General features: G+C 41.0%; 1 protein-coding gene across 2 annotated transcripts in view; it reads left to right on the forward strand.

Annotated features, from left to right (window-relative positions):
- Window positions 1-25,008, forward strand: part of LOC149462196 (uncharacterized) — a 200,177-nt gene that overhangs the window by 68,493 nt on the left and 106,676 nt on the right. For both annotated transcript variants that reach the window (XM_089677282.1, XM_089677283.1), the window contains exon 2: window positions 23,605-23,663. In XM_089677282.1, coding sequence (XP_089533408.1) covers window positions 23,605-23,663 — 59 coding nt within the window. The remainder of the gene's footprint in view (window positions 1-23,604; window positions 23,664-25,008) is intronic.

Here is a 25,008-nt window from a genome sequence, read left to right on the forward strand (position 1 = left end):
CAATCTGAAGTCAAGCCTCATTTAACCCATTCCACTGAGACCAAGTAATTCTGAACCCACCTCAGCCTGTGACTGGACAGTAAAAGGAAAAGCATCAGTAATAAGATAATTTCTCTTTCACTATGCATTCTCCTCCGATCAGCATGCTTCTTGTCAGCATATGAACTGATTGGCTTTGTACTGCTTCTTCCTTTTACACCCCAGCCCTGCATTTACAAATATTGGAAGATACCAGGTCAAATTTACATACTCTTCTTGCATTGAAAAAAAAATACATTTAGTGATGTACTGTAGTAATAAATACAGATCTGCATTGATTCGTATCTTTTATATGTGCTTAGACTTCAGCTGTAAAGTAAATGTATCTCATTTGGACATGGCTCCTTAAGCAGCCATGTTGTTTGCGTTACTGAACAATGTATTGCAACCTGATATTACCCAGAGATGCTGATTACCATAAAACATGAATCAGAACATTTGAAAAATGTTCCTGTTAGCTCTTTTCTGGGTTAGTGGATATGCAAAAAATTGTAATTCTTATTACTTGCAATGCAACCCTTATTTAATAAGGCAATGGGCAATGTAGTTCAGTATCCATAGGCACCAATCAGCAATCATACTCTATTGTTCTCTTAACATAAAATTTGTTTATTTGGGGGGGGGGGTGATGGAGCCGGACGCAGACTAAGATGGCCGCGTGAGCATGCAGCTTTTATAGACCGGGACCCACCGGAGCGAACATCATCGCCAGAAAGCAGCCAAAAACAAAAAAACAAAGCCACAGGCTCCCCACAGCAGCGGGAACCGAATGGGAGCCAGGAGAAAGGGGAAAGACTAGCACGGTTGGGCAAACTTGCCGACTTCTTCACCTCCTCGGCTCGGCAGACATCCCAATATGGCAGCAGAGGCAGCCCTTTTATCTTCCTCATGGAGCCAGCAGCCACAGGAAGGTAACATGCGGCCATTAGGGCACAATGCACAGCACTCCTCACACAGCCTTATAGGCTCTCCATCTCAGGCTTCTTCTTCATCACAAAGCCCAGCTAAATCTAAACAGAAGATGTCACAAGTACACGCTTCAGAGATGTATGTCTCTGATCATTCCTAAGGTGATACCAGAGAACTACCTGGCTCCATTCTGGCCTTCCCAACTACTAACCAGCCTGTAATGGACACAACTTTTAAAGACATGCTGGTATCACTGAAGCGTTCCATACAATCTGATATCATAGCAGTGTATGAAGCAATATAAATCAGATATGCAAGAAACGGGAGACCGTGTTTTCCATATAGAAAATAAAATGGGAGAGTTTGCTGGAACTTTCAATAAACTGGTTGATGCCCATAATGACTGGGAAGAGGAATTAACATGGATAAAAGGCAAACTAGCTGATCTGGAGGATTGCTGAGGTGAAACAATGTAAAAATAAGAGGTATTCCTGAATCTGTTCAGCCTGGGAACTAAGAGCCTATTTTTCCAATCTGCTGGTGGAGGCCCTGCCGGATTCCTCAGTTGAACAAAGGACAATAGACTGTATCCATCGCCTCCCTAAACTTCCACATCTCCCTGAGAAGATGCCAGGAGACACATTAGTAAGAATAAATTTCTACCATATCAAAGAGGAATTCCTAGCACTAACAAGATGTGCTGATAAGCTCCCTAAATGCCTACAGGGCATTATTTGCTGTTCTTTCTCAATACACCTTAGAAAAGAGAGGCAATCTGTCTACCATAACAAAACCGTTGAGAAACCACCAAATCCCATATTGCTGGGGCTACCTCGCCAAGCTTACCATCACCAAAAATGGCGAAGGATATATAATAGAAAATCTAGATAACAGCATTTCTCTTCTCACAGAGTGGCAAATTCTTGATGTGGCAGAGAGAGCTTCTTGAAAATCTTCAGACCAATTTCCTTACTCAACATTGATTTAAAATGATATGCTAAAATGTTAGACAACCACATTGCTAGCTTTCTCCCCTCACTTATCCAACCTGATCAAGTAGAATTTGTATTAGGAAAGCAGGCACCAGATGCTACAAGGTGTATTATCAAACTCTTATACCATGTCTCCCACCATAAAGTTCCCGCATCATTAGTAACCCTGGACATGGAAAAGGCTTTTGACCATATTCACTGGGGATATCTTTCGCAAACATTCCATAAATTCGGCCTGATAGGCCCCATCCACTCTGCAATAATGGTCCTTTATACTTCACCATCAGCCAAAGTTTATAAGAAGGTATGCTTTCCCATCACAAATGGCACCCATCAAGGCTGCACATTAGCGCCTCTGATATTTACGCTGATGATTGAGCCTCTAACAGAAAAAAATAAGATCTCATCCTAACATATCAGGGATTATAATAGGACCCCACCAGAGCATTATATTGCTATTTGCAGATGATGTCATACTAACACTCTCTGACCAAGAAAAGTCAATGCCTAATATCCATAATATATTACAAGAATTTAGCACCATATCATATTTTAAAATCAACTAATCTAAATCGATAGTACTGAATGCAGGCATAGATCAGGAAGTAGTCTTCCTACTGCAAAGTGTGGTACCATTTAAATGGTCTGTAGGTCCCTTATCATATTTGTGTATCAAACTGTCATATCCAATTTCTACACTATACCAACCAAATTACATCCCTCTCTTGAACACGATACAACTAGAACTAAATAAATTTAGGGAATACTACGTGTCTTGGTCAGGAAGGTTGGCGGCATTTAAAATGATTAGTCTCCCAAAAATTTTATATGTTTTTCATGCCCCTCCCATACTAGTGCCTAATTCATTTTTAACACACTGCAACGTCTACTCTCATCGTATCTCTGGAAAAGCACTAAATCTAGATGTGCCTGTAAAATACTGATTAAACACAAAAGTGCAGAGGGAATGGGTCTTCATGATTTAAAAGACTCGATATTAGACCAAATTAAATTTTGGTTCAACCCCACCACATCTACAAAATGGGCATCAACAGAGCAATATTATGCCTCTACAGCAGTGGTTCTCAACCTGGGGGCCGCGACCCCTTTGGGGGTCGAACGACCCTTTCACAGGGGTCGCCTAAGACCATTGAAAAACACATATTTCTGATGGTCTTAGGAACCGAAACACCGCTCCTCTATCCGTCTCCAGGTGGGTCCGCCCACATGCAGATACACCCACATACGAGTACCCGGCGTGATGACATCATCACGCCAACCCCATCACATACACCCTGTACAAATACAGATGTATGTGACAGGGTTGGCGCCATAATGTACTTATGTGGACCAGTCACACATGTGTAAAGGGCAGCTACTGTGTAGAAAGCAGCTACTGTGTGGAAAGCAGCTACTGTGTAGAAAGCAGCAGTATTGGAGGTAAAACAACACTTCATGAATTATAATTACTGGGTAAATGTAAAATCATGAAAATACATCCTGCAGATCAGATATTTACATTACGATTCATAATAGTAGCAAAATTACAGTTATGAAGTAGCAACGAAAATAATTTTATGGTTGGGGGTCACCACAACATGAGGAACTGTTTTAAAGGGTCGCGGCATTAGGACGGTTGAGAACCACTGCTCTACAGGCTCACTAAAACATATTTTATTAGCTCATTCAACCCCAAACTACAGTATAAGCATTCAGCTGAGCATCCAATAATTGAGACAGTGTGAGTGGAGACAATTCCTGCAATCATATAGCAGGAGAGCGAAGATAGTTGATGTCCCTATCTCCCTAAATGTTAATGTTAATTTTCTTACTCCACACATTTCCCTCAAAAAATGGCCTAATGTAGATAACATAAACATCTCTGATATATTTCACAAGGGAACTCTAACTCTTTACTCATTTTCATACAAACTTATCCATACCACAAACACAATTTCTTTCCTACACAACATGCGAGCATACTGTATACGCAACTCAGTTCCCCAAATGAAATTGCCTATTCCATCTTGGGTTTATTGGACAGGAACCTTGCATAAAACCAAAAGCATAACCATCATTTACAATCTACTACAAAATAAACTTAACTTTTCCAAATCCTTTCCCTATATAAAACGGAAATCAGTCCTACAAACTTCTTATATTGAAGAATAGTGGTGGACAGCTATTTCCACCAATTATACATTTTCTAAGTGCTCCACATATTGGAAACTATCATAAAAAATACACCTGAGCTGGTATATAACTCCCCACATCACTGCAAACTTTGCACCAACATTAGGAGACAGATGCTGGAGGGGATACAGGCTCCATGGCTCATTAATACACATGCTATGGGCTTGTCCGCAACTGAGGAGATATTGGGAAAAAATGTTTAAATTGTTGAATCAGATAATTGAACAATCATTAAAACCAACATTTGACTTATTTATTACCTATTTATTACCATAGGTATAGATAATATCCCTACAGACCGTAGATTCTTAGCCACGCATATTCTATTAGCAACAAGACTTGCCATTATGAAAAAATGGAAATCTAACACACCTCCTACTTTATTAGAGGTCAAACAACATCTAGAATTAACATATGAATATGAAAAGCACATAGCTTATTCTGAGCTTCGGATACAGAAGTTTAATAAAAATTGGGCCCTATGGGAAAAGTTTACAACTAAATAATTGTATTAATACTCTTTTGTCTTTTTCATCTTTTTATATCCCAGGAAGATAGATAATTAATTTTAAACAACTAGACAATGTATCCTACTTAGCCTACTTCTGTTTGCCTTTCTTACTTTATGGCTTGTTCTATTCTTCTTTGCTATTCTGTGTTTTGTTTTTCTTTCCTTCTCCTTATCTCTAGTATAATTAGACATAGCTTAACCTGGTAAATAAGACCATATATGTTGATGGTCAATGCGAGGCATATATTCCACTTTGCTGTTAAATTTAATCTGATAAACTAAATGATGGGAACATATATATATGTAGATATGTATATACATGTAGATGACACAGCATTGTACTACTTATGTAAAACAGAAAAGCATGACAATATTTCAATGTTCATGTATTGTAGAACTCACTTTTTCAGGAAACCAAATAAAAACTATTGAACAGAAAACTCTTGTTTATTTGTTTGAGTAGGGAAGGGATTAGAACTTCTTTTAGGCTTTTATTGTTGTCTGCAGCCTCAATGTTGAAACTTCTACTTTCCACATTTGGTGACAGGGGTCACAGGGACTGGACGTGAGATACAGAGAGCAATAAAACAATTTGTTGAGGAGCGTGGGTAAAGATTGGATCTCTTTCAGGATTTGTCTGTACTAAGGCGTTTGTACTGGGGAGAGTGGTGTCTGTACTGAGGGGTCTATGTCAGGGGATATTTACGATTGTTAGGGGGTCAGTCTGTACTGAGGGATTTGTACTGGGGGGTCTATCTGTACTGAGGGGTCTGTGCTAGGGGGGCTCTGTACTGAGGGGATTGTGCAGGTGGGGCTCTGTGCAGGGGGGATCCTTCCATGCAGAGGGGTCAGTACTGAGGGGTCTTTGCTGGGGGTAGATCTGTGCTGATTGGTCTGTCCTTGGGGGGCTTGTCCTGTGCTGGGGTAGGGTTGGTTTTTGGTGGGGGGTTCAATCTGTTCTGGGGGGGTTCACCTGTACTGAGGGTCTGTGTTAGAGGGTCCATCTGTACTACATGGTGTATGCTGGTGGAGGCAGTCTGCGCGGGGGGGGGGTATCTGTACTGAGAGGTTTGTACTGGGGATCCATCTGTACTGAAGGGTCTGTGTTATGGGGGTTAATCTGTGCTGGGGTTCCATCTCTACTGAGAGGTCTATGCTGGTGGGGGCAATCTGTCCTGAGTAATCAGTCTGTGGGTCCATCTCTATCCATGTCTGTGCTGGGAGATCAATCTGTACTCTGGGGTTTGTATTGGGGGTCTGTCTCTGTACTGAGGGGTTTATGCTGGTGGGCATCTGTACTGAGGAGTTTGTGCTGGGGGGGTTGGTCTGTACTGACAAGTCGGGGCTGGAGTGGGAGTCAATCTGTGCTGAGGGCTTGGTGCTTTGGGGGGATCAGCCTGTGCTAATAGATCTATGATGGGGGGGGATGCCGGGTAGGTCTGTCTGTATTGAGGTGGCCTGTGCTGGGGGGGCAGGTCTGTGCTGTGGAGGAGTCTTTACTGGGGGGGTCTGTGTTGGGGTTTGGATTTTGCTGGGGGGGCTGGGTTCATCTGTGCTGAGGTGTCTGTGTCGGGGAAGTTTGTATTGAGGGGTTTGTACTGATTGGGTGTCTGCACTGAGGGGCTGGTCTGTGCTGAGATTTTTAGCTGTGCTGAGCGGTCTGTGCTAGGGAAGGAAGGGGCCATTCTGTGCTGGGGTGATCTGTACTATGGGGGATACAGACTTTTGGGGGGAGGATTTTTACTGGGAATAGAGGGTAATTTTGAAAGTTGCCTTTGTGCTATGCACTCTAACCCCTGCACTGTAGACACTTGGGGGAATTTATCAAAACTGGAACAAAGGAGCATGGCAACCAGTCTTTTTCACAGCAAAACTGAACATGGTGAAGGTAGAAGCTGATTGTTTGCCATTCGCAGTTGCTCTAGACTCTGTCTGCTCCAGTTTTGATAAATTGCCCTCACTCTGTTTTACATGTTATACTCCTGATGAGTGCACTCTAAGTACATTACTCCTGAAATATTTTTTTTTAAGGTTAGATGTGTATATGTAATGGAACAGTTTCATTTTATTAAAATAGGTTAATTTGTATATGTCTGTTACACTCTTGCTTGTGAAACAGACATTAAAGTATATTTTGTGGATAAAAATACCGTGACATATGTGTACTGTGTATTAAAAGGAGGAGGCTCAGATTTTTTTTTCCAACTATGCACTGTAAAGGATAAGTTCACTTTAAAAATAATAAATGCGCATTTTTTGTGAGTAAAAAAATCTGCATTTGTTGGGGTTTTTTTGGAGTCTGTAAAACATTGCACCAACAATCAGCAGATTGTTGGTGCCATGCAGGTTTCCAGCACACTGTTAGTTTAAGGTCTCATGCACCCTAGAAAAGCTAAAAACTGCTTTAGAAATGGTGGATAAAAAGTTCTAATGTTATAGCGTTTTTTTTTTGCCGGCGTTTAGCAGTGTTTAGCCTAGTGTGTAAGCTACATTTATTAGCCTCAATGTTAAGGAGGGGCCACCATTGTTAAGGAGAGGGCCGGGAAGCTGGCCGCCATGTTCGTAACAATGTTTGAGTCATCAGCTGTCAGCAGGAATCCCAGCTGACAGCTGAATGTAAAAAAAAAATTGCCAGCAATAAAAAAAATGTGAAAAAATGGCATGGGGGTTCCCCCATCCCAACCAGGTAATTTCGGTCTGATACGGATTTTAAGGGGAACCCCATACTAAAATTAAAAAAAAAAGGCATGGGCCTCCCCAAAATCTATACCAGACCCTTATCCGAGCATGTAACATGGCAAGTCATGAAAGTTGGGGGGGGAACAAGCGAGCACCCCCCCCTCCTGAACCTTACCTGGGGTACCAAGCACATAGGAGGGTGCTTTGGGGCAGGGGGGTCCTCCCAAAGCACCTTGTCGACATGTTGATGAGGACAAGGGCCTCTTCCCCACAACCCTGGCTGGTGGTTGTGGGAGTCTGCAGGTGGGAGGGCTTATCGGAATCTGGAAGCCCCCTTTAATAAAGGAGCCCTCAGTTCCCGCCCCCCATGTGAATGAGTATGAGGTACACAGTATCTCCACTCATGCACCAAAAAAAGTGTAAAAAGTAAAGAAAAACACAACACAAGTCTTTTACAAGTCATTTATTAAACAATTAAAAAAAAGTCGGTGTAGATCCATTGTCAATCACTATGCCCGCTGCCACCGACAACCCAAAGAAAGAAAAAAAACCTCTGGTCCCAACGAAGGCTCCTGCCGTTTGGCAGCTCCGCCATTTGACAGCTCTTAAATAACTAAGGGGTAGGGCCATCTGGTGATGTCACTGGGAGACCCACCCCTTGTGATTTCACCGACCCAGCATACCCCATGTTACATTCAGCTGTCAGTAGGTAACCCCTCTGACAGCTGATGACGCATTCATTGTTAAGAACGCAGCAGCCAGCTTCCCAGCCCTCTCCTTAACAATCAGTGAAAAAAAAAAACTCTGCTAAACGCTGGGCACCGGTGTTTAGCAGTTTAGGAGCTGTCAGCGTTTTTTCTGCCAAAACGCTCCTGGACGCATTGGCCCTGCTGGTAAATGTTACTGCTACTAAAAGCTTCTAAAAGTCTATGTGTGCATGGACACACAGAATAATATGGAGCACCGTTTGGAAGCAGTAAAAAAAGAAACACCCGATGCCCCTAAAAGTGGCTGCAAAAATGCCCTGTGTGCATGAGGCCTAATCTGTGTGCTTGTACCTTGTAATAGCAGACAGTTTAACTATGATAGGAAGACTGAATTAACTTCCACAGCGATTCACAGCACTGTGGTAGTTCATTGAGAACTACCACAAAGGATGTTGGTACTTGTAGTTCAGGGGTTAAAATTTCAAGTCCAGACCTACTAGCCAGGCACAAAACTTACTCGTGTCCCCCAAGGCGGTGTAGAGCAGGCCTTGTGCCCCCAAGCGGTGTAGAGAGGGCCTTGTGTCCCCCAAGGCAGTGAAGAGCAGGCCTCGTGTCCCCCAAGGCAGTGGAGAGTGGGCCTCGTGTCCCTCAAGGAAGTTTAGAGTGGGCCTCGTGTCCCCCCAGGGAGGTCTAGAGTGGGCCTTGTGTCCCCCAAGGAGGTGTAGAGCGGGCTTTGTGTCCCCCAAGGCTGTTGAGAGTGGGCCTCATGTCCCCCAAGGAGGTGTAGAGCGGGCCTCGTGTCCCCCAAGGCGATTGAGAGTGGGCCTCGTGTCCCCCAGGGCAGTGGAGAGCGAGCCTCGAGTCCCCCGCGGCGGTGGAGAGGGTGTCTCCTCTCAGCGTAGGAGAGCGGACCTCTTTTGCATGTGTCTCCTCAGCGGCGCTGCCACTGTAATGGCGATGCAGTGGAAACCGGAAGTTGTAAACCAGAACTCGGCTTCACAATGAGGCTTGGAGCGCATGTGCAGTCGCTCCATGCTTCTTCATCTCTGCTCGCCGCTCGCAGACGCTCACCGCTCACCACAGAGGAATTTCTCCTCGCATTTGGCGAGCGGGCGTGCAGCTTTTTCAAGCCCTGTTGTAGTTCACAGAACTCTGTGGCCTTGTGGGCGGAGGCCTGCACGGCCACGCTGATTTAAAAAGCTGACAGCTAGTATGGGGAACTTCTCCCTGTACTGCTGTCACAGGGATGGGGGGAAGTGGACACATGTTACATGTTCCACCCTACAAATGGGTGGAACATGTAACCTGTTCCCGTTCCCAAAGGTGAACTTTTCCTTTAGGCCTTTTTTACTGTTAACGCAATCTGGCCGCTCTCACAAGTCATTGCAGTGCACTACACATGCCACTATATTTTTTCAGGCCATATTTCTTTTTTTTTTTTTATTGGGGGGGGAGTATAAAAACATTATCAGCTCAGATGTGCTAGGTATGCCACTGTGTAAAGCTATGTGTAGAAAAACATCCTGTACAGGTCCGTGCATGCACTCTGCGCTCTGTTACATTCCTATGGAGATTTAGTCCAGAATACAAGCTTGTACTTGGAAGCACCATAGGTTAGAATATAGAATACGAGTACAGACATGCACTGACCCAAATCTTTGGTGCAGTTACACTCAGGGGCGGACTGATAACTCATGGGTCCCCCAGGCAAAAGGGGATAATGGGGCCCCTGTGTCGCTGTCCAAACTCAAAAAAGCCTATGAAAAAGGTACCAGGGGCATCTAATGGGGCCCCTACTGACCCCAGGCCTTCGGGCAGTGCCCGAGTTTTCAAATGGTCAGTCCGCCCCTGGTTACACTTTAAGTTTAAAAGAATGTGTCAGGACAGAACTGTGGAATCAGACATTCAAAGTGCAATGAATGCTGCAGCATTACCCTATTTGATACTCACTATGTCATATATGAATTATAATGTCATAAATGAATGCAATTATGATATAATTTATGAATGATGGTGGAAACCTTTTACATTTTCATACATCAATATACCATCTGAGTACTCAAATATACAAAGTGCAAAACATATCATAAAATATAACTGAACTAGTGAATGGTGACGGAAACACCTCAAATACAAACTTCACAAAACGTGTGCAAAAGCGCACAATACATACCACAATCCAAATCATATAAATAAATAAAAGATATAAAGCTGCAATTTTGATATAATTTATGAATGGTGGTGAGAACCCCTCAAATAAAAATTTCACAAACATATACAAGGATGTGCAGTATACACCAAAGTCCAAATAATATAAACAAATATTATTAAAAAAAAATAAACACAGTTAAACTGGATTTATTCATAATGGTGGAACCCCCTCACGAAATCACTCCAAAAAATGTGCAAATATAACAAAGCCCAAATAATTTGGTGAAATCTTGACAAATAGAGTTCTCCATTAATGTGCAGTCCCTTGTCTGCTTATATGCTATGCTTCAATTGCAACACCACGTGAGCTCTGCCACCAGCCACACCATATGCTCACCTCCCTGTCTGATCTAAATATGAATAGATCCCAAAGCCTCTTCCTCCACCTGGGAGTGAAGAAATGTCACTAGCACCCCAAGGATTCCTCAAAATGGGTCCAAAGCTTTATTCTTTATTTAGTGGTCACATGATAAACACAGGGAAACATTTTTGAGCCACACAGAGCCCCTTTGTTTGTGACCCTGAATAAGGGGCCCTGTGTGCCTCCGAAACATTTCTCTGCGTTTATCATGTTACCAAGAAATAAAGCTTTGGACCCATTTTGAGGAATCCATGGTGTGCTGGTGACATTTCTTCACTTGGATTGTGTACGGTTCCCAGCCTGTGATCACTAAAGCACCCAGCAATACTGAATAGCCATCTGCAGGAACATGTGCGTAGGACATATTGTGTTCCCCCACCAAGGGGATCCCACTAGCTTAGATTTGTTTGAATTTACAAACACTTCTCCATGATTACACCTCCTGGATTATCAATCTTCTACATGAAGGCTTAAAGCGGAGTTCCACTCACCCTGTCAAAAAATAACAGTCAACAGCTACAAAAACTGTAGCCGCTGACTTTTAAAAAAACAGCCACTTACCTGTCCCTCGGTCCAGCGGTGTCTCCCCCGCAGCCCGTTTCACTAGCCGTCCTGTATTCCAGGAGGCCGACATCTTCTGTGTGGGCACCCGGCTGTGACAGCTTGCAGCTTCATAGCCGGGTACCCACTGTTCATGCGCGAGGAGCTCTGCGCTTTGTGAATGGTCCTGTAGTCTTCTGGGACCTGTCATGTGTCCCAAAAGACTACAGGGAGGGAGGGAGGACACCTTCCGATTCCAGTCGCCTAGGCAATCGGACCGTAAGTGGGAGTGGGTACCTGTAAAATTCGGGTACCCGCTCCCCCCCTGCCCCCCCAAAGGTGCCAATCCTTAACGGGGAGCAGTCCTTAAAGCAAAACTTCCCTTTTGGGTGGAGCTCCGCTTTAAGCTCAAACAAGATCATAAAAGTCCATCATTGCGCTTTTACCATAATAAAAAGTTTATGTCCTGGTTCACAATGATGCGGTGCAGGAAACCATGTGATTTGGACACAAATCGCACCACATTCCAGTTCAAATTACATGCAATTCTTTGCAGTGCGATTTGAGCCCATTCATTTGTATGGCTCAAAGCACACTGCAACTGCATGAAAAAGGTGCATGCACCTTTTTTGCCGCACTGGAATCAGATCGCATGGGTGTTCACACCCATGTGATCTGATTCAGCCAATCACAGTACAACTTGCAAACTGTTAGTGGGGTGTTGTTAACTTAACATTGACACGCACATCACTTAGCAGGAACAGAGTGCGATTGTGATGCAGTGCGGGAAACGCACAGGAATCACTGCAAATCCTGCACCACATCAGTGTAAAGCAGCACTATATTTTACTAAGAATATAGGAATACACAATCACATTTTATAGTGCAGTAAATGATGTCCACAGAGATATACAACATGCAGGGGTTATTTCAATACATGGCCCCCTTAAGAAGCATCAGGAAATTGGCATCACTCCAGGCTAGGATTTGGTGTGATGATGTCATAGACTCCACCCCTGATGTGTTTCATCACTAGTCATGTGACTTCCTACGTTTTTACATTTTTACTGTGGAAGCAGGCATTACTGGACAGTTTTAGAAGATTCAAGCTCCAAGGCTGTCACACTCACCCACTTGCATTTTACGTCACTGACTCAAAACAAGCATACAGCGGGTAAAATAAGTATTGAACACATCACCATTTTTCTCAGTAAATATATTTCTATAGGTGCTATTGACATGAAATTTTCAGACATTAAGTTATGTGTAATAAAATTGAATGGCTCAGGGAAAAAGTATTGAACACACTAACTGAAATTTATTTAATACTTAATACAAAATATATTTTTTTAATGACAGCTTCAAGACGCCTCCTGTATGGAGAAGCTAGTTGCATGCATTGATCAGGTGTGATTTTGGCCCATTCTTCCACACAGTCTTTAAATCTTGAAGGTTCCATGGGCCTCTTTTATGAACTCTGATCTTTAGTTCTTTCCATAGATTTTCTATTGGATTCAAGTCAGGTGACTGACTGAGTTATTCTAGCAGCTTTATTTTCTTTCTTTGAAACCAGTTGAGAGTTTCCATGGCTTTGTATTTGGGATCATTGTCTTGCTGAAATGTCCACCCTCGTTTCATCTTCTTCATCCTGGTAGATGGCAGCAGATTTCTATCAAGAATGTTTTGGTACATTTTTCAATTCATCCTTCCTTCAATGATATGAAGTTTGCAAGTACTGCATGCTGAAAAACAGCTCCACAACATGATGTTTCCACCTCCAAACTTCACTGTTGATATTTTGTTTTTGGGGTGATGTGCAGTGCCACTTGACCTCCAAACATGGTGTGTATTATGACATCCAAAGAGTTAAATTTTGGTCTCATCTGAACAGACTATATTCTCCCAGTATTTCACAGGCTTGTCTAAATGTTTTGCCACAAACTTTAAACTAGCTCCAACGTGCTTTTTCTTCAGTAATGGAGCCTTGCATAGTGAGCATACAGGCCATGGTGGTAGAGTGCATTACTTATTGTTTTCTTTGAAACAATTGTACCTACTATTTCCCGGTCTTTCTGAAGATCTGCACAAGTGGTCCTTGTCTCTTGGACAACTGTTCTGATAATTCTTTTCACTCCTCTGTCAGAAATCTTGTGAGGAGCACCTGGTCGTAGCTGTTGGCTGATGTTCTTTCCACTTCCAGATTATGGCCCCAGCAGTGCTCACTGGAGCAGTCAGAAGTTTAGAAATTGTTCTGTAACCTTTGCTATCAGTATGTTTTGCAACAATAAGGTTGCAAAGGTTTTGAGAGAGCTCTTTGCTTTTACTGATCATGAGATTGTTCTTGTGTGTTGCCTTGGTAATGAGACCTTTTTACAGGCTATCAGTTGAGACTGAACCAGCTGATATTAATTTGCGGGTCCTCCGCAGGCTTTCCTGGCCCCTGTCTCCTGTCGGGTGCCCCCATAGCAAGCAGCCAAGACTGTCATGGGCATTGCTGGATTGCAATGAGGTAAGTATTGAGGGGGCTGGGGCACTGCTGCACACAGAGGGTTTTTTTACCTTCATGCATAGAATGCATGTAGGTAAAAAACCTCAAGCCTTTACAACTACTTTAAGTAATGAAACGAGAATAAGGATGACAGCCTTGGAGCATGCACATTTAAAAACAAGTCAGCATTGGAAGGTTTACATCCTATCCTGACAGTCTCTCTTTAAAGGTGAAATCTTATTGGTTACATCATTTATCTTTGCATTGCCTTGTAAAGAAGTGTTTTGGACTAGGTCACCTACAGACCATTTACCGTGATCTACCAGTGAGCCAAATTAATATAGAATTACGTGCACATGGAAGCAAGACACTGGCATTGTTGCAGTTTGCCAACTTCCTAAAATTCTGTTTTATTGAGGAACGAACAGTATCATTTATTGGTCTTATGATGCAGGCAAAGCATATACATTGATTGGGTGAAAAGTCCACTGGGTTTCTGCGTGTTCTTCCATCCATGTTGATATCTTCCTATCATTGTCCCCAAAAAGACTCATTCCCTTTTATGGGGGTTGTTTACATTAAAAGATACTTTTCTCCTAATGAGTCACCTAGGGTGAGACTCCAGATGAAGGCGCCATCTTAATTATCATCATTGTTCTGTCAACCTATATCTGATTGTTTACTTAAGAGAGTAAGGAATTTTTAAGAGCAAGAAGCAGATAGTAGCAAGACTATAAAATTGTAATTTTACTGATCATCTAATAAAACGTGGACTGTCTATCACAATCCACTACAGAAGTTTGGAGTATGAAGTATGGAGCTTTTGCAGTTACCATTTGAGTAACTCTTGCTAATAGAACAATGTGTACAGGTTCACTGTAAAGGGTATGTAGACCCAGAGTAGATTTCATTCTCACTTTGCAAAATACAATGTACAGTAGAGTGTGTGGACTCTGGATGGGCTGCTTACAGACTTGAAAAAAACCTTCAAGGATGCTTCAAACAGGTAGAAGTAATTGGGGAGAATGGAACACCACAGCAAGCAGGAGTCATCTACATAATTTATTGTGTTCTCAAAAAAATGTACTCCGTAAAAAAAATGTCAACATGTTCCAGGTTCCTCTTTCATCAGGGCTCTCTACATTGTATTGTATTGTATCTGTACACTATGCTAGAATTTGATCTTGCTAATGCTGCACTCAAAAAGGGTAATACTTAAGAATATTATATGCAGTGATTCAAGTAAAGTGTACTTCAATGGCTGGTTCTAGCATCAAGATGCTTTTTACAATAGACGCATACAGGGCTAATAAGCAGATGTGATCAGTAGTGCAGTCCATTAATTTGCTTGCACTTAAAAAATGAATTCTTTGTGTATCACCTACAGTATTTTATAGTTAAAAAATACTGTGGGTGATACACAAAGAATAAATTAATAAATCACCAACTTTTCTAAACAGGACTGCTTGGATCATTAGTGCCAAAATACTAAATATTATTGTTGCAGTATATTTACATGAGCAATCAGCAGGTGCATTGTTTATTTCATAGCTGTCTCTGCTAGATAAGTGTAGTCAATGGAAGAAAGGGAATTAATTGCTGGGTGTTATTACGATACAGAAAAAGAGGTGGATGACTCCGGGCTGTTTATTATTTCATGATTCCTTCTTAGACAAATACATCAAGACAGCGTATTACCAAGCATATGATGTTACAAATCATTCATTAAGGTTTTTTTTTTAAGTAAAATTGTCACAAACTGCACAATTTGAACTAGGCATATGATGAAACAATGTGTCCTGTTTCAAATGCTGCTTTATGCATTGACACAGACTCAGCCTGTCTGCACATTATGGTTGCCTGCTGACTTGGCACCATCCACAGGCAGCATAACTCTTCAATTAGACACAGACTTTGAATCCAACACAATTATGCTTCAATCAATTGCAGTACAGGGCATGTTTTTCGACTAGAAGAAAATTACTTTACTTAGCTCTGTCCCTGCAAAGTGCTAACACTCACTGAGGAAACATGGAAGAAATGGGGGTATTTTAGCTAGGATTGAACTAACAAGCACTAAACAGTAGGGGAGGACAGAAGGAGAGCCAAAAATCACATAGTAAAAAAGTTATAGTAATACTCAACTAGATTTCAATATAATTCTGCATAATAATATCCTGATGCAGTTAAAAAAAAACACACACAGAAAAAATACATGAAAGGGAACAGAACACAGTGGGATCAATTCTCTAAAATTTAAATACTGCATCATTATTTGAGTTAAAATAAATCATGTGGCAATTCACAAAAAAAGGCATGTTAAATACTGCATTGTTTTATTTTTTTATTGTATGGTATTGTGTGTTTTTGCACATTATTTTAGCAGTTTATTATTTTAGCAGTTTAGCAGTGGTATTCCTATCACAAAAATGCTGACAGTAAAATCCATACCAGACACTTATTTGTGCATGCAGCCCAGCAGGACAGGAAAGTGGGGGAAAAGAGCATGCATCCCCCTCCTGAATATACTAGGCAACATGCCCTCAACATGTGGGGGTGCTTTGGGGGGGGACCTCCCCCCACCAATGAAAATTGTCCCCATGTTGATGAGGACAAGGGCCTTTTCCCCACAATCCTGGCCCAGTGGTTGTGGGGCTGTGGGTGGTAACTTATTAGAACCTGAAAGCCCCCTTTTGTAATGGAACCACTAAATCCTGTCCCTTATGTGAATGAATATGGGGTACATAGTACCCTTACTCATTCACCAAAAAAAAAACTAGTGTAAATAAAAACAATAGACAGTTTTTGACAAGTCCTTTATTTAATAAAATGTAAAGAAAGGCCCCCAATGTATATCCATCATCAATCATGATGAACGCTGCCCACTCGAAAAAAAAAAGCCTCTCCTGACACTTAGCTCAGGCCATTTCCCCCCAGTAGTAGTAGAAGACCACAGTGACCTCAGAGTATTGAAATTGACCTGTTAAGATCAGATAGTGGCATTCTGGGTCCCAAGGTTCAGTAAAAGGAACAAAAAGGGATCTGTGGTGAAAGGTAGCTTAGTGAATTAAGTAAAGTTGTGCTAATGTCTATCATCCAGTAATGTAGAAGTAAAAACCATTGTTTTACATTTTCTTGCAGTGTGCATTTTCACTTTGCTTTCAATAAACTAACTGAAAATTTACTTTGCAAAGTAAAAATTCATTTTACAAGGAATTTAGAAAAAGGAATGTTTCAATACCGAGGGTCTTAACAACTTTTTCAGTAAATCACTCTCCCTGACTTCATGTTAAGCACCACTGGTCGGGTCCATATTTTGTGGTAAAACACTACTTACAGTATATTTACAATTTTCCATCCATCATTGCTTTTAGATTCTTTTTATTGTATTTTCAAAATGTTTCAGCCATTTTATTTATCCATTTTCAAATTAGCTGTAGCTTAATGCTTGGATAACCAGTGTCTTGCAAAAGGTGAAAAGAAACCAACATCTCCATTTGTACCCTTTTCTGTTTTTTTTGTGTCATCTTTTATGTGCACCATTTAACTAAACTTCCCACAATTATGGTTTGCATTTTTGTTATACTGTACATAGCACTTTGATTTATAGAAATGACTTATGAAATTGTACATTAAAAAAGTATTGTTTAGGATGTAAATAGCTGAACCTTATGCCAGGGGACTATATGAAGATGTATGGAATAAAACTCTGTGAAATGAATAGGTTGCAGTTGAGTTGATCCACATATAATGAATTCATTTGTTGCTAATCTTAATAAAAATAACAATTTAGTGTCACTTTTGTTGTAAATAAAATCACCAGTAATAAAATAATTGCTGGTATTAAAACATGTTCACAATGATAGTAAATGTATGCTTTGAAAAAAGTAATCATTTGAGTTTGTCTATAATCCAGTATTCAGGTATGAGAACAAGGTGGCCCTGCCTCCCTTGTTTGCTTGCTCAAGTATGGGCTTCAGAGATCTATAGATGCACATATCTCTGCTCTGTATCTCCTTCCTTCTGTTAACTAGAATGAAGATGGGAGCTGATAGAGCAGCACATAGTAGTTAATAAATCCACCCAGAGACATTAATATGTATAGGTACAGTATACAGTATAAGCATTTTAAAAATTTTAGTTGAACTGGACAGTGTACACAATAAGTGGTTATCCTCGAAAATCCAGTCAGCTGATTTAATGATTTTGTTTGGCCTACAGAAGAGGCTTCCTCAAAAACCAGTAACTTTTATATGATATGAGCAGCACAGTGGCTAAATGGTTAGCACTTCCGCCTGGCAGTACTAGGGTCGTTGGTTCGAATCCCAGCTATGACACCACCTGCCTGGAGTTTGCATGTTCTCCCTGTGCCTGCGTGGGTTTCCTCCAGGTAATCCGGTTTCCTCCCACACTCCAAAGACATGCTGGTAGGTGAATTGGTTCCTGTCCCAATTGGCCCTAGTATGTATATGAATGTGTTAGGGACCTTAGATTGTATACCCCTTGAGTGTTAGGGACTGATGTGAATGTACAATATTTATGTAAAGCGCTGCGTAAATTGATGGCTCTATATAAGTACCTGGAATAAATAAATAAAGGTGATAAGGGACACCCCTTTGTTTAGTTTGTGCAGAGAGCAAGTAAACCTGAGAGTACTGGGGCTAAAAAATTTTGGCATGGCTATTCATACAGCCTTAAAAACAAAATACATTGTTGCAATTAATAATATTATTATTGATCATATTATACAGGGCTTATATGGCATCAACAGTTTGTGAAGCACTTTACATTATGAAGGGAGACAGCCCAGTTACAATACAATTCAATACAAGAGAGTTAGGAAAGCCCTGCTGCTTAGTTTACAAATCTAATAGTAATACTACTAAGTAATTTGTAGAAGCAATCCCAACCACCCCCAATGGCAGCATCTAAGGCAAGCACATTCTCTGCCTCTTTGATGAGCTGGCCCTGATTTTAAATGAAGTTAACCTCTGCTTACGAATGTTTTAACCTATGCAGTTTCAGTTGTCAAATTGCAAACTTGAGATTGTGCAGTGCTGCGGACTCTTTCCCTGCCCGTCATGTCATATCATTGGGCCTTGGAGTGACCAATCAGCATTCACCAGAGCTGTCATGTGGGAGGGAGGGTGCTGAGACGTACTGATTGCTTCACTCTCAGCTGCCAATCTGCTAGTGTGGCCACCATTAAAGTGAATCTAAGATCTAATAAACATAAATGATGGTAGGACTTTTGAGGCACTGCACTCAAACAAGTTTATCCATAAAAAAAATATTTTCTTTATTGGTACAATTAATTAAAATCAACTTTAGCTGAAATGCCTGAAGTGCACTAGTTCTGACCCCAAATACCGCGCTCTATCACCTGTTTGGAGCAATCCAACATCAGTATATATGGTGGATAATCTCTTACATAACATTTATCAGCTCCCTTTTTACAGTTATGATAGGCAGTTTTGAAGTTAAATGTGTTCCAAGATTTCATATCTCCACTTCATCAGAAGCAAAAGGGGGTCAAAAAAGGCTTAAAAGGCATTAAAGACATTTCTAGTGATACATTATACACGCTGCCATCTCACAGAGTATAGTTATATGGTGTCCTGTAATTATTATTATTATTATACAGGACTTATATAGCGCCGACAGTTTGCTCAGCACTTTACATTATGGAGGGAGACCGTACAGTAACAATACAGTTCAATACAAGAGGGATTAGAGGGCCCTGCTCCTTAGAGCTTACAATCTAGGAGGGAGGGGATAGTGGTACAAGAGGTAATTAGCTGTGGGGGATGGAGTGGTAGGAGGAGTAGTGGATTCCAGTATTAGCTGGGGTCGAGGTAGGCTTCCCTGAAGAGATGGGTTTTTAGAGTGCGCCTAAAAGTGAGCAGAGTAGGCGATAGCCTGATAGCTTGGGGTAGGGAGTTCTAGAGGATGGGTGAAGCCCTTGAAAAATCCTGGAGACGAGCATGGGAGGAGGAGACAAGGGAGCTAGAGAGTAGGAGGTCTTGCAAGGAGCGGAGAGTACGGTTTGGGTGGTATTTAGAGACAAGGTCAGTGATGTAAATAGGGGCAGTGTTATGAATGGCTTTATACGCCAGTGTTAAGTGTTTTGAATTTTATCCGTTGGGCAATTGGAAGCCAGTGGAGGGATTGGCAGAGAGGGGTGGCAGTAATATCTTTCATGCATCCAATTGATTATAATTTGGGAGTCCCCCCATAAAGGTGTCTTTCAAATATGAAAATACTGCAAAAAAAATATTAGAAGTATAAGATAACCCCATTACATACTAAATTTGGCCTGTTGATTATACTGTATACATCATAACTAAGCCAGTGCTACCTGTTTATTACAACTATTACAGCTTGATACCTTGAATATAATTATAATCAAGGGACAATGTCCTAAAATACTTAGTATACAGGTAATTTATATTAAGTTATTTTGAATCAGGATGAACTGTATAATTATTCTTTATCTTTTTCCTTCTGATAAAGCAGAGATATGAGATCTGGGAAATGCTATGAGCTTCAAAACAACCTAACATAACTGAAACAAGTGAGCTGATAAATGTTGTTTAAGGAGTTACCCACCATGTACTGATTTTGGATCGCTCCAAGCAGGTGATAGTACATATTATTTGAGTTCAGAGCTAGTGCACTGCTGGCATTTTAGCCAAAGTTGATTTTAATTCTACAATTGTAGCAAAAAGGAAAATATACTGTTTTTTCTGAATAAACTTGTTTGCGTGCAGTGCTTCAGAAGTCCTACCATAGCTTATGTTTACTAGATCTTTGATAAAATGGGATTGGCAAAAGTTTTTTTAGAACCAAATGCTATTAAATACTATTATTGTTAATATTAATAGTGAATCTATTGCTTCCCCTTGCATAGGTAAAGCACAGGCTCACTTTAAGAATAGTAGAAAAGTTTACCAGTACTGTACAGAAGAGCATTTGACTAATGCCAGAATATTGCATTAATAAAAGCAGAACATAAAACACGCTTTTTGGCTTTGTATAGAGAATTCAATAGCTTAAAAAGGACAAACTTATAAAAAGATTATCTCTGCTTTTATGCAGTACCATACCAAAAAAATAGCCTTGACGTATTTTTCTATAACTGAACACATTTTACTAAGACTTGTAAAGCTTAAAAGTCCATCTATTGCTACCCCAGAATTCTTAGGAAATAAAAAGGGGTTAGTTCCAGAATATACTGTACATAGGCTGCATTCAGGCTTTCTAATGAAATGGGAACAACTGAGGTAGAACAGAATTGCATTGCAGAATTGAAACACACTAACTCTTCAAGTATTTTCCAGTTTCAGATTGACCTTTTGAGATATCTAGGTATACAGGCATACAGTATCTCACAGAAGTGAGTACACCCCTCACATTTTTGTAAATATTTTATTATATCTTTTCATGTGACAACACTGAAGAAATGGCACTTTGCTACAATGTAAAGTAGTGAGTGTACAACTTGTATAACAGTGTAAATTTGCTGTCCCCTCAAAATAATTCAACACACAGCCATTAATGTCTAAACCGCTGGCGACAAAAGCGAGTACACCCCTAAGTGAAAATGTCCAAATTGGGCCAAAAGTGTCAATATTTTGTGTGCCCACCATTACTTTCCAGCACTGCCTTAACCCTGTTGGGCATGGAGTTCACCAGAGCTTCACAGGTTGCCACTGGAGTCCTCTTCCACTCCTCCATGACGACATCACAGAGCTGGTGGATGTTAGAGCCTTGCGCTCCTCCACCTTCCGTTTGAGGATGCCCCACAGATTTCAATAGGGTTTAGGTCTGGAGACATGCTTGGCCAGTCCATCACCTTTAAGCTCAGCTTTAACCTTTAGCAAGGCAGTGGTTGTCTTGGAGGTGTGTTTGGGGTCGTTATCATGTTGGAATACTGCCCTGTGGCCCAGTCTCTAAAGGGAGAAAATCATACTCTGCTTCAGTATGTCACAGTACATGTTGGCATTCATAGTTTCTTTAATGAACTGTAGTTCCCTAGTGCCGGAAGCACTCATGCAGCTGCAGACCATGATACTCCCACCACCATGCTTAACTGTAGGCAAGACACACTTGTCTTTGTACTCCTCACCTGGTTGCCGCCACACACGCTTGACACCATCTGAACCAAATAAGTTTATCTTGGTCTCATCAGATCACAGAACATGGTTCCAGTAATCCATGTCCTTAGTCTGGTTGTCTTCAGCAAACTGTTTGCGGGCTTTCTTGTGCATCATCTTCAAAAGAGGCTTCCTTCTGGGATGACAGCCATGAAGACCAATTTGATGCAGCGTGCGGCGTGTGGTCTGAGCACTGACAGGCTGACCCCCTACCCCTTCCACCTCTGCAGCAATGCTGGCAGAACTCATACATCTATTCCCCAAAGACAACCTCTGGATAAGATGCTGAGCACATGCACTCAACTTCTTTGGTTAAAGCGCAGAGCAAACTGTTGGCACTATATAAATCCTGTATAATAATAATAATAATTTGGTTGACCATGGCGAGGCCTGTTCTGAGTGGAACCTGTCCTGTTAAACCGCTGTACTTTCACCGCGCTGCAGCTCAGTTTCAGGGTCTTGGCAATCTTCTTATAGCCTAGGCCATCTTTATGTAGAGCAACAATTCTTTTTTTCAGATCCTCAGAGAGTTCTTTGCCATGAGGTGCCATGTTGAACTTCTAGTGACCAGTATGAGAGAGTGAGAGTGATAACACAAAATTTAACACACCTGCTCCTCATTCACACCTGAGACCTTGTAACACTAACGAGTCACATGACACCGGGGAGGGAAAATGGCTAATTGGGCCCAATTTGGACATTTTCACTTAGGGGTGTACTCACTTTTAGTTGCCAGCGGTTTAGACATTAATGGCTGTGTGCAGGGGCGGACTAACCATTCGAGCACTCGGGCAGTGCCCGAGGGCCCAGGGGGCAGTAGGGGGCCCCATAAAATGCCCCTGTGTGTGGGCAAGGACACAGGGGCCCCATGATCCCCAATTGCCTGGGGGCACCATGAGTTGTCAGTCTGCCCCTGGCTGTGTGTTGAGTTATTTTGAGGGGACAGCAAATTTACACTGTTATACAAGCTGCACACTCACTAGTTTACATTGTAGCAAAGTGTAATTTCTTCAATGTTGTCACATGAAAAGATATAATAAAATATTTACAAAAATGTGAGGGTTGTACTCACTTCTGTGAGATACTGTATATGCATGCCATGAATTACAATTCACAGCTTTACTTTGTCTTAATAGAACATAATATTTTTTCCAGAGACACTAGCAAATCTGATATAGAAAATGATTAAGATGACAAAGAACATACATTTACTATTCTTTTTCTGAATATATGTTATCACATATCATTTTCATTGAATCGTAATTCTTGCTTTTTTTATTTTTTGCTTTTTATAGTCATACAAACATACAGCACAATATTGGTATAATCATGACTTAGTATACCGAAATCAGTCACACTAGACACAACTCTGAAGTATATACCTTAGATTGTAAGCTCCTTGAGAGCAGGGACTGATGCGAATGTACAATATATATATATATATGTAAAGTGCTGTGTAAATTGACAGCTCTATATAAGTACCTGTAATAAATAATAATAATAAATAGGTATATACAGGGAAGTGAGACACAACTGTAAGAGCCATTAATGAACCAATTGAATGACATAATTCTCTGGCATACATGGATCAGATTGGATCATAATACAGTACTTATAAGACAGCAAAGTAGAAGATCTTTGAATGAAATAGATAAAGGAAAACAAGAAAATAATGAAACTTGTAATCACCTGGAGCACTGAATTTTCCCAGCTCTATAATTCATGTATTTTGTCCTCTTTCCTATAGTATCTAAAATGTGTAAAACCTGAAAAACAAATGTTAATGAATATTGATTGTATGTTATGTGTGCTTTTCAGATGTGCGAAAGATGAATTTGTGTGTCACGGATGGGACATTTCGACTCCATATGACTATGGTAAGTGTACTTTTTGTCACAAAGTATATTTTTTACTTTCTCAAAGGTATTTCTCTAATATTCCACCAAAGGCAAATAGAAATAAGAAAATGAACCAATGCATTTTTTAAGCAAATACATTCAGAAAATCCTTACCATTCAGATAAAGTTATACAAAAAACAAAAGGTTAGTAAAGACAAAACATTACATCTATAGCAGTACCCCCTTAAAAGCCGCTGAATATTTTGGGTTCTTTGTCTGTTCTGAGCCTGTTTTTGAAGTGCCACCCCTGCTGACAACACCACAAAGTCTTGACCTTGAGGACTCCCTGGCTTTGAACCATAAAATAAACATACAGTTAAAGGTGAAATTAAACCCTCTAAAAGGTTTAAGAAAATAATAGAGCACAGTATCACTTTAAGTAAACCCAAATGTCCTGCAGGATCAGAATTTAAACTTCAATTCCAGCTTCTGAGATATCTTTCGCCAAGTGAGCTGGATTATGAAGATGCCAGGCTAACTCACTTTTGGGTTCTCAATAGCTGGGAACTGGGTTTAAATCTTGTGATGAATGTTTATTTTTATAAGCAATAATGTCCCCTTTTGTATCTCATCAAAGAATGGTGACAAATCTGCACACTTGATGGGGCCCTATTTGGTGCACATTGATGTTAAGATCCCTTTTTGTGTAAGAGCAAGATGGTATAGAAACAGAAAAATTCTCCTTTGAGTGGTGTTGAAACTTGGTAAGGTCTCTTTAATTCAAAAGATGGAGGCAAGAATTGGCTAAAATTACAGAAAGGGGCGGAAGCAGGCTGAAACCCTAAGAATGGTGGAGCTGGAAGAGGCTTGAAATTAGATACTAGTGTGATCCTGTCAACAGGGGGCACATGCTGTAGCCAGAGTCCTGTGGTTTCAGGGTAATAGGGAGACACTAAAGCAGTAGGCCTCAGTCCTGAATGGGCTAGGCAGTCCGTGTCTCAATGTAATACTCTGTGGCGTAAAGTGTGCTGAACTGAACATTTAAAAATAACAGTCACTTGCAACTTGTGATGATCTGGGTTATGGAACCCTCTTATCTGGTTTGTAGTATTTGCAGCACGAAGTAGTCTCTCTGCTGGGGGGCATGTTTTTTTGATTCCTCTTAAAAAAGCGATGCCGATGGCAGTACGACAAGATCTGCTTGCCTTCAGGGTTGACTGTCCTGCTCATCAGCGATATCAGCGATCCGCAGTCATAGTTACATAGTTAGTCTGGCTGAAAAAAGACAAAAGTCCATCCAGTTCAACTATAGAAAAAAAAAAGTTATAATCTTATACCCACAGTTGATACAGAGGAAGGCAACAGAACGATCCAATTTGCTCC

The sequence above is a fragment of the Staurois parvus genome, unplaced genomic scaffold (assembly GCF_062004578.1).
Source record: "Staurois parvus isolate SC_StPar_1 unplaced genomic scaffold, SC_StPar_1.0 ptg000183l, whole genome shotgun sequence".
Taxonomy (NCBI): domain Eukaryota; kingdom Metazoa; phylum Chordata; class Amphibia; order Anura; family Ranidae; genus Staurois; species Staurois parvus.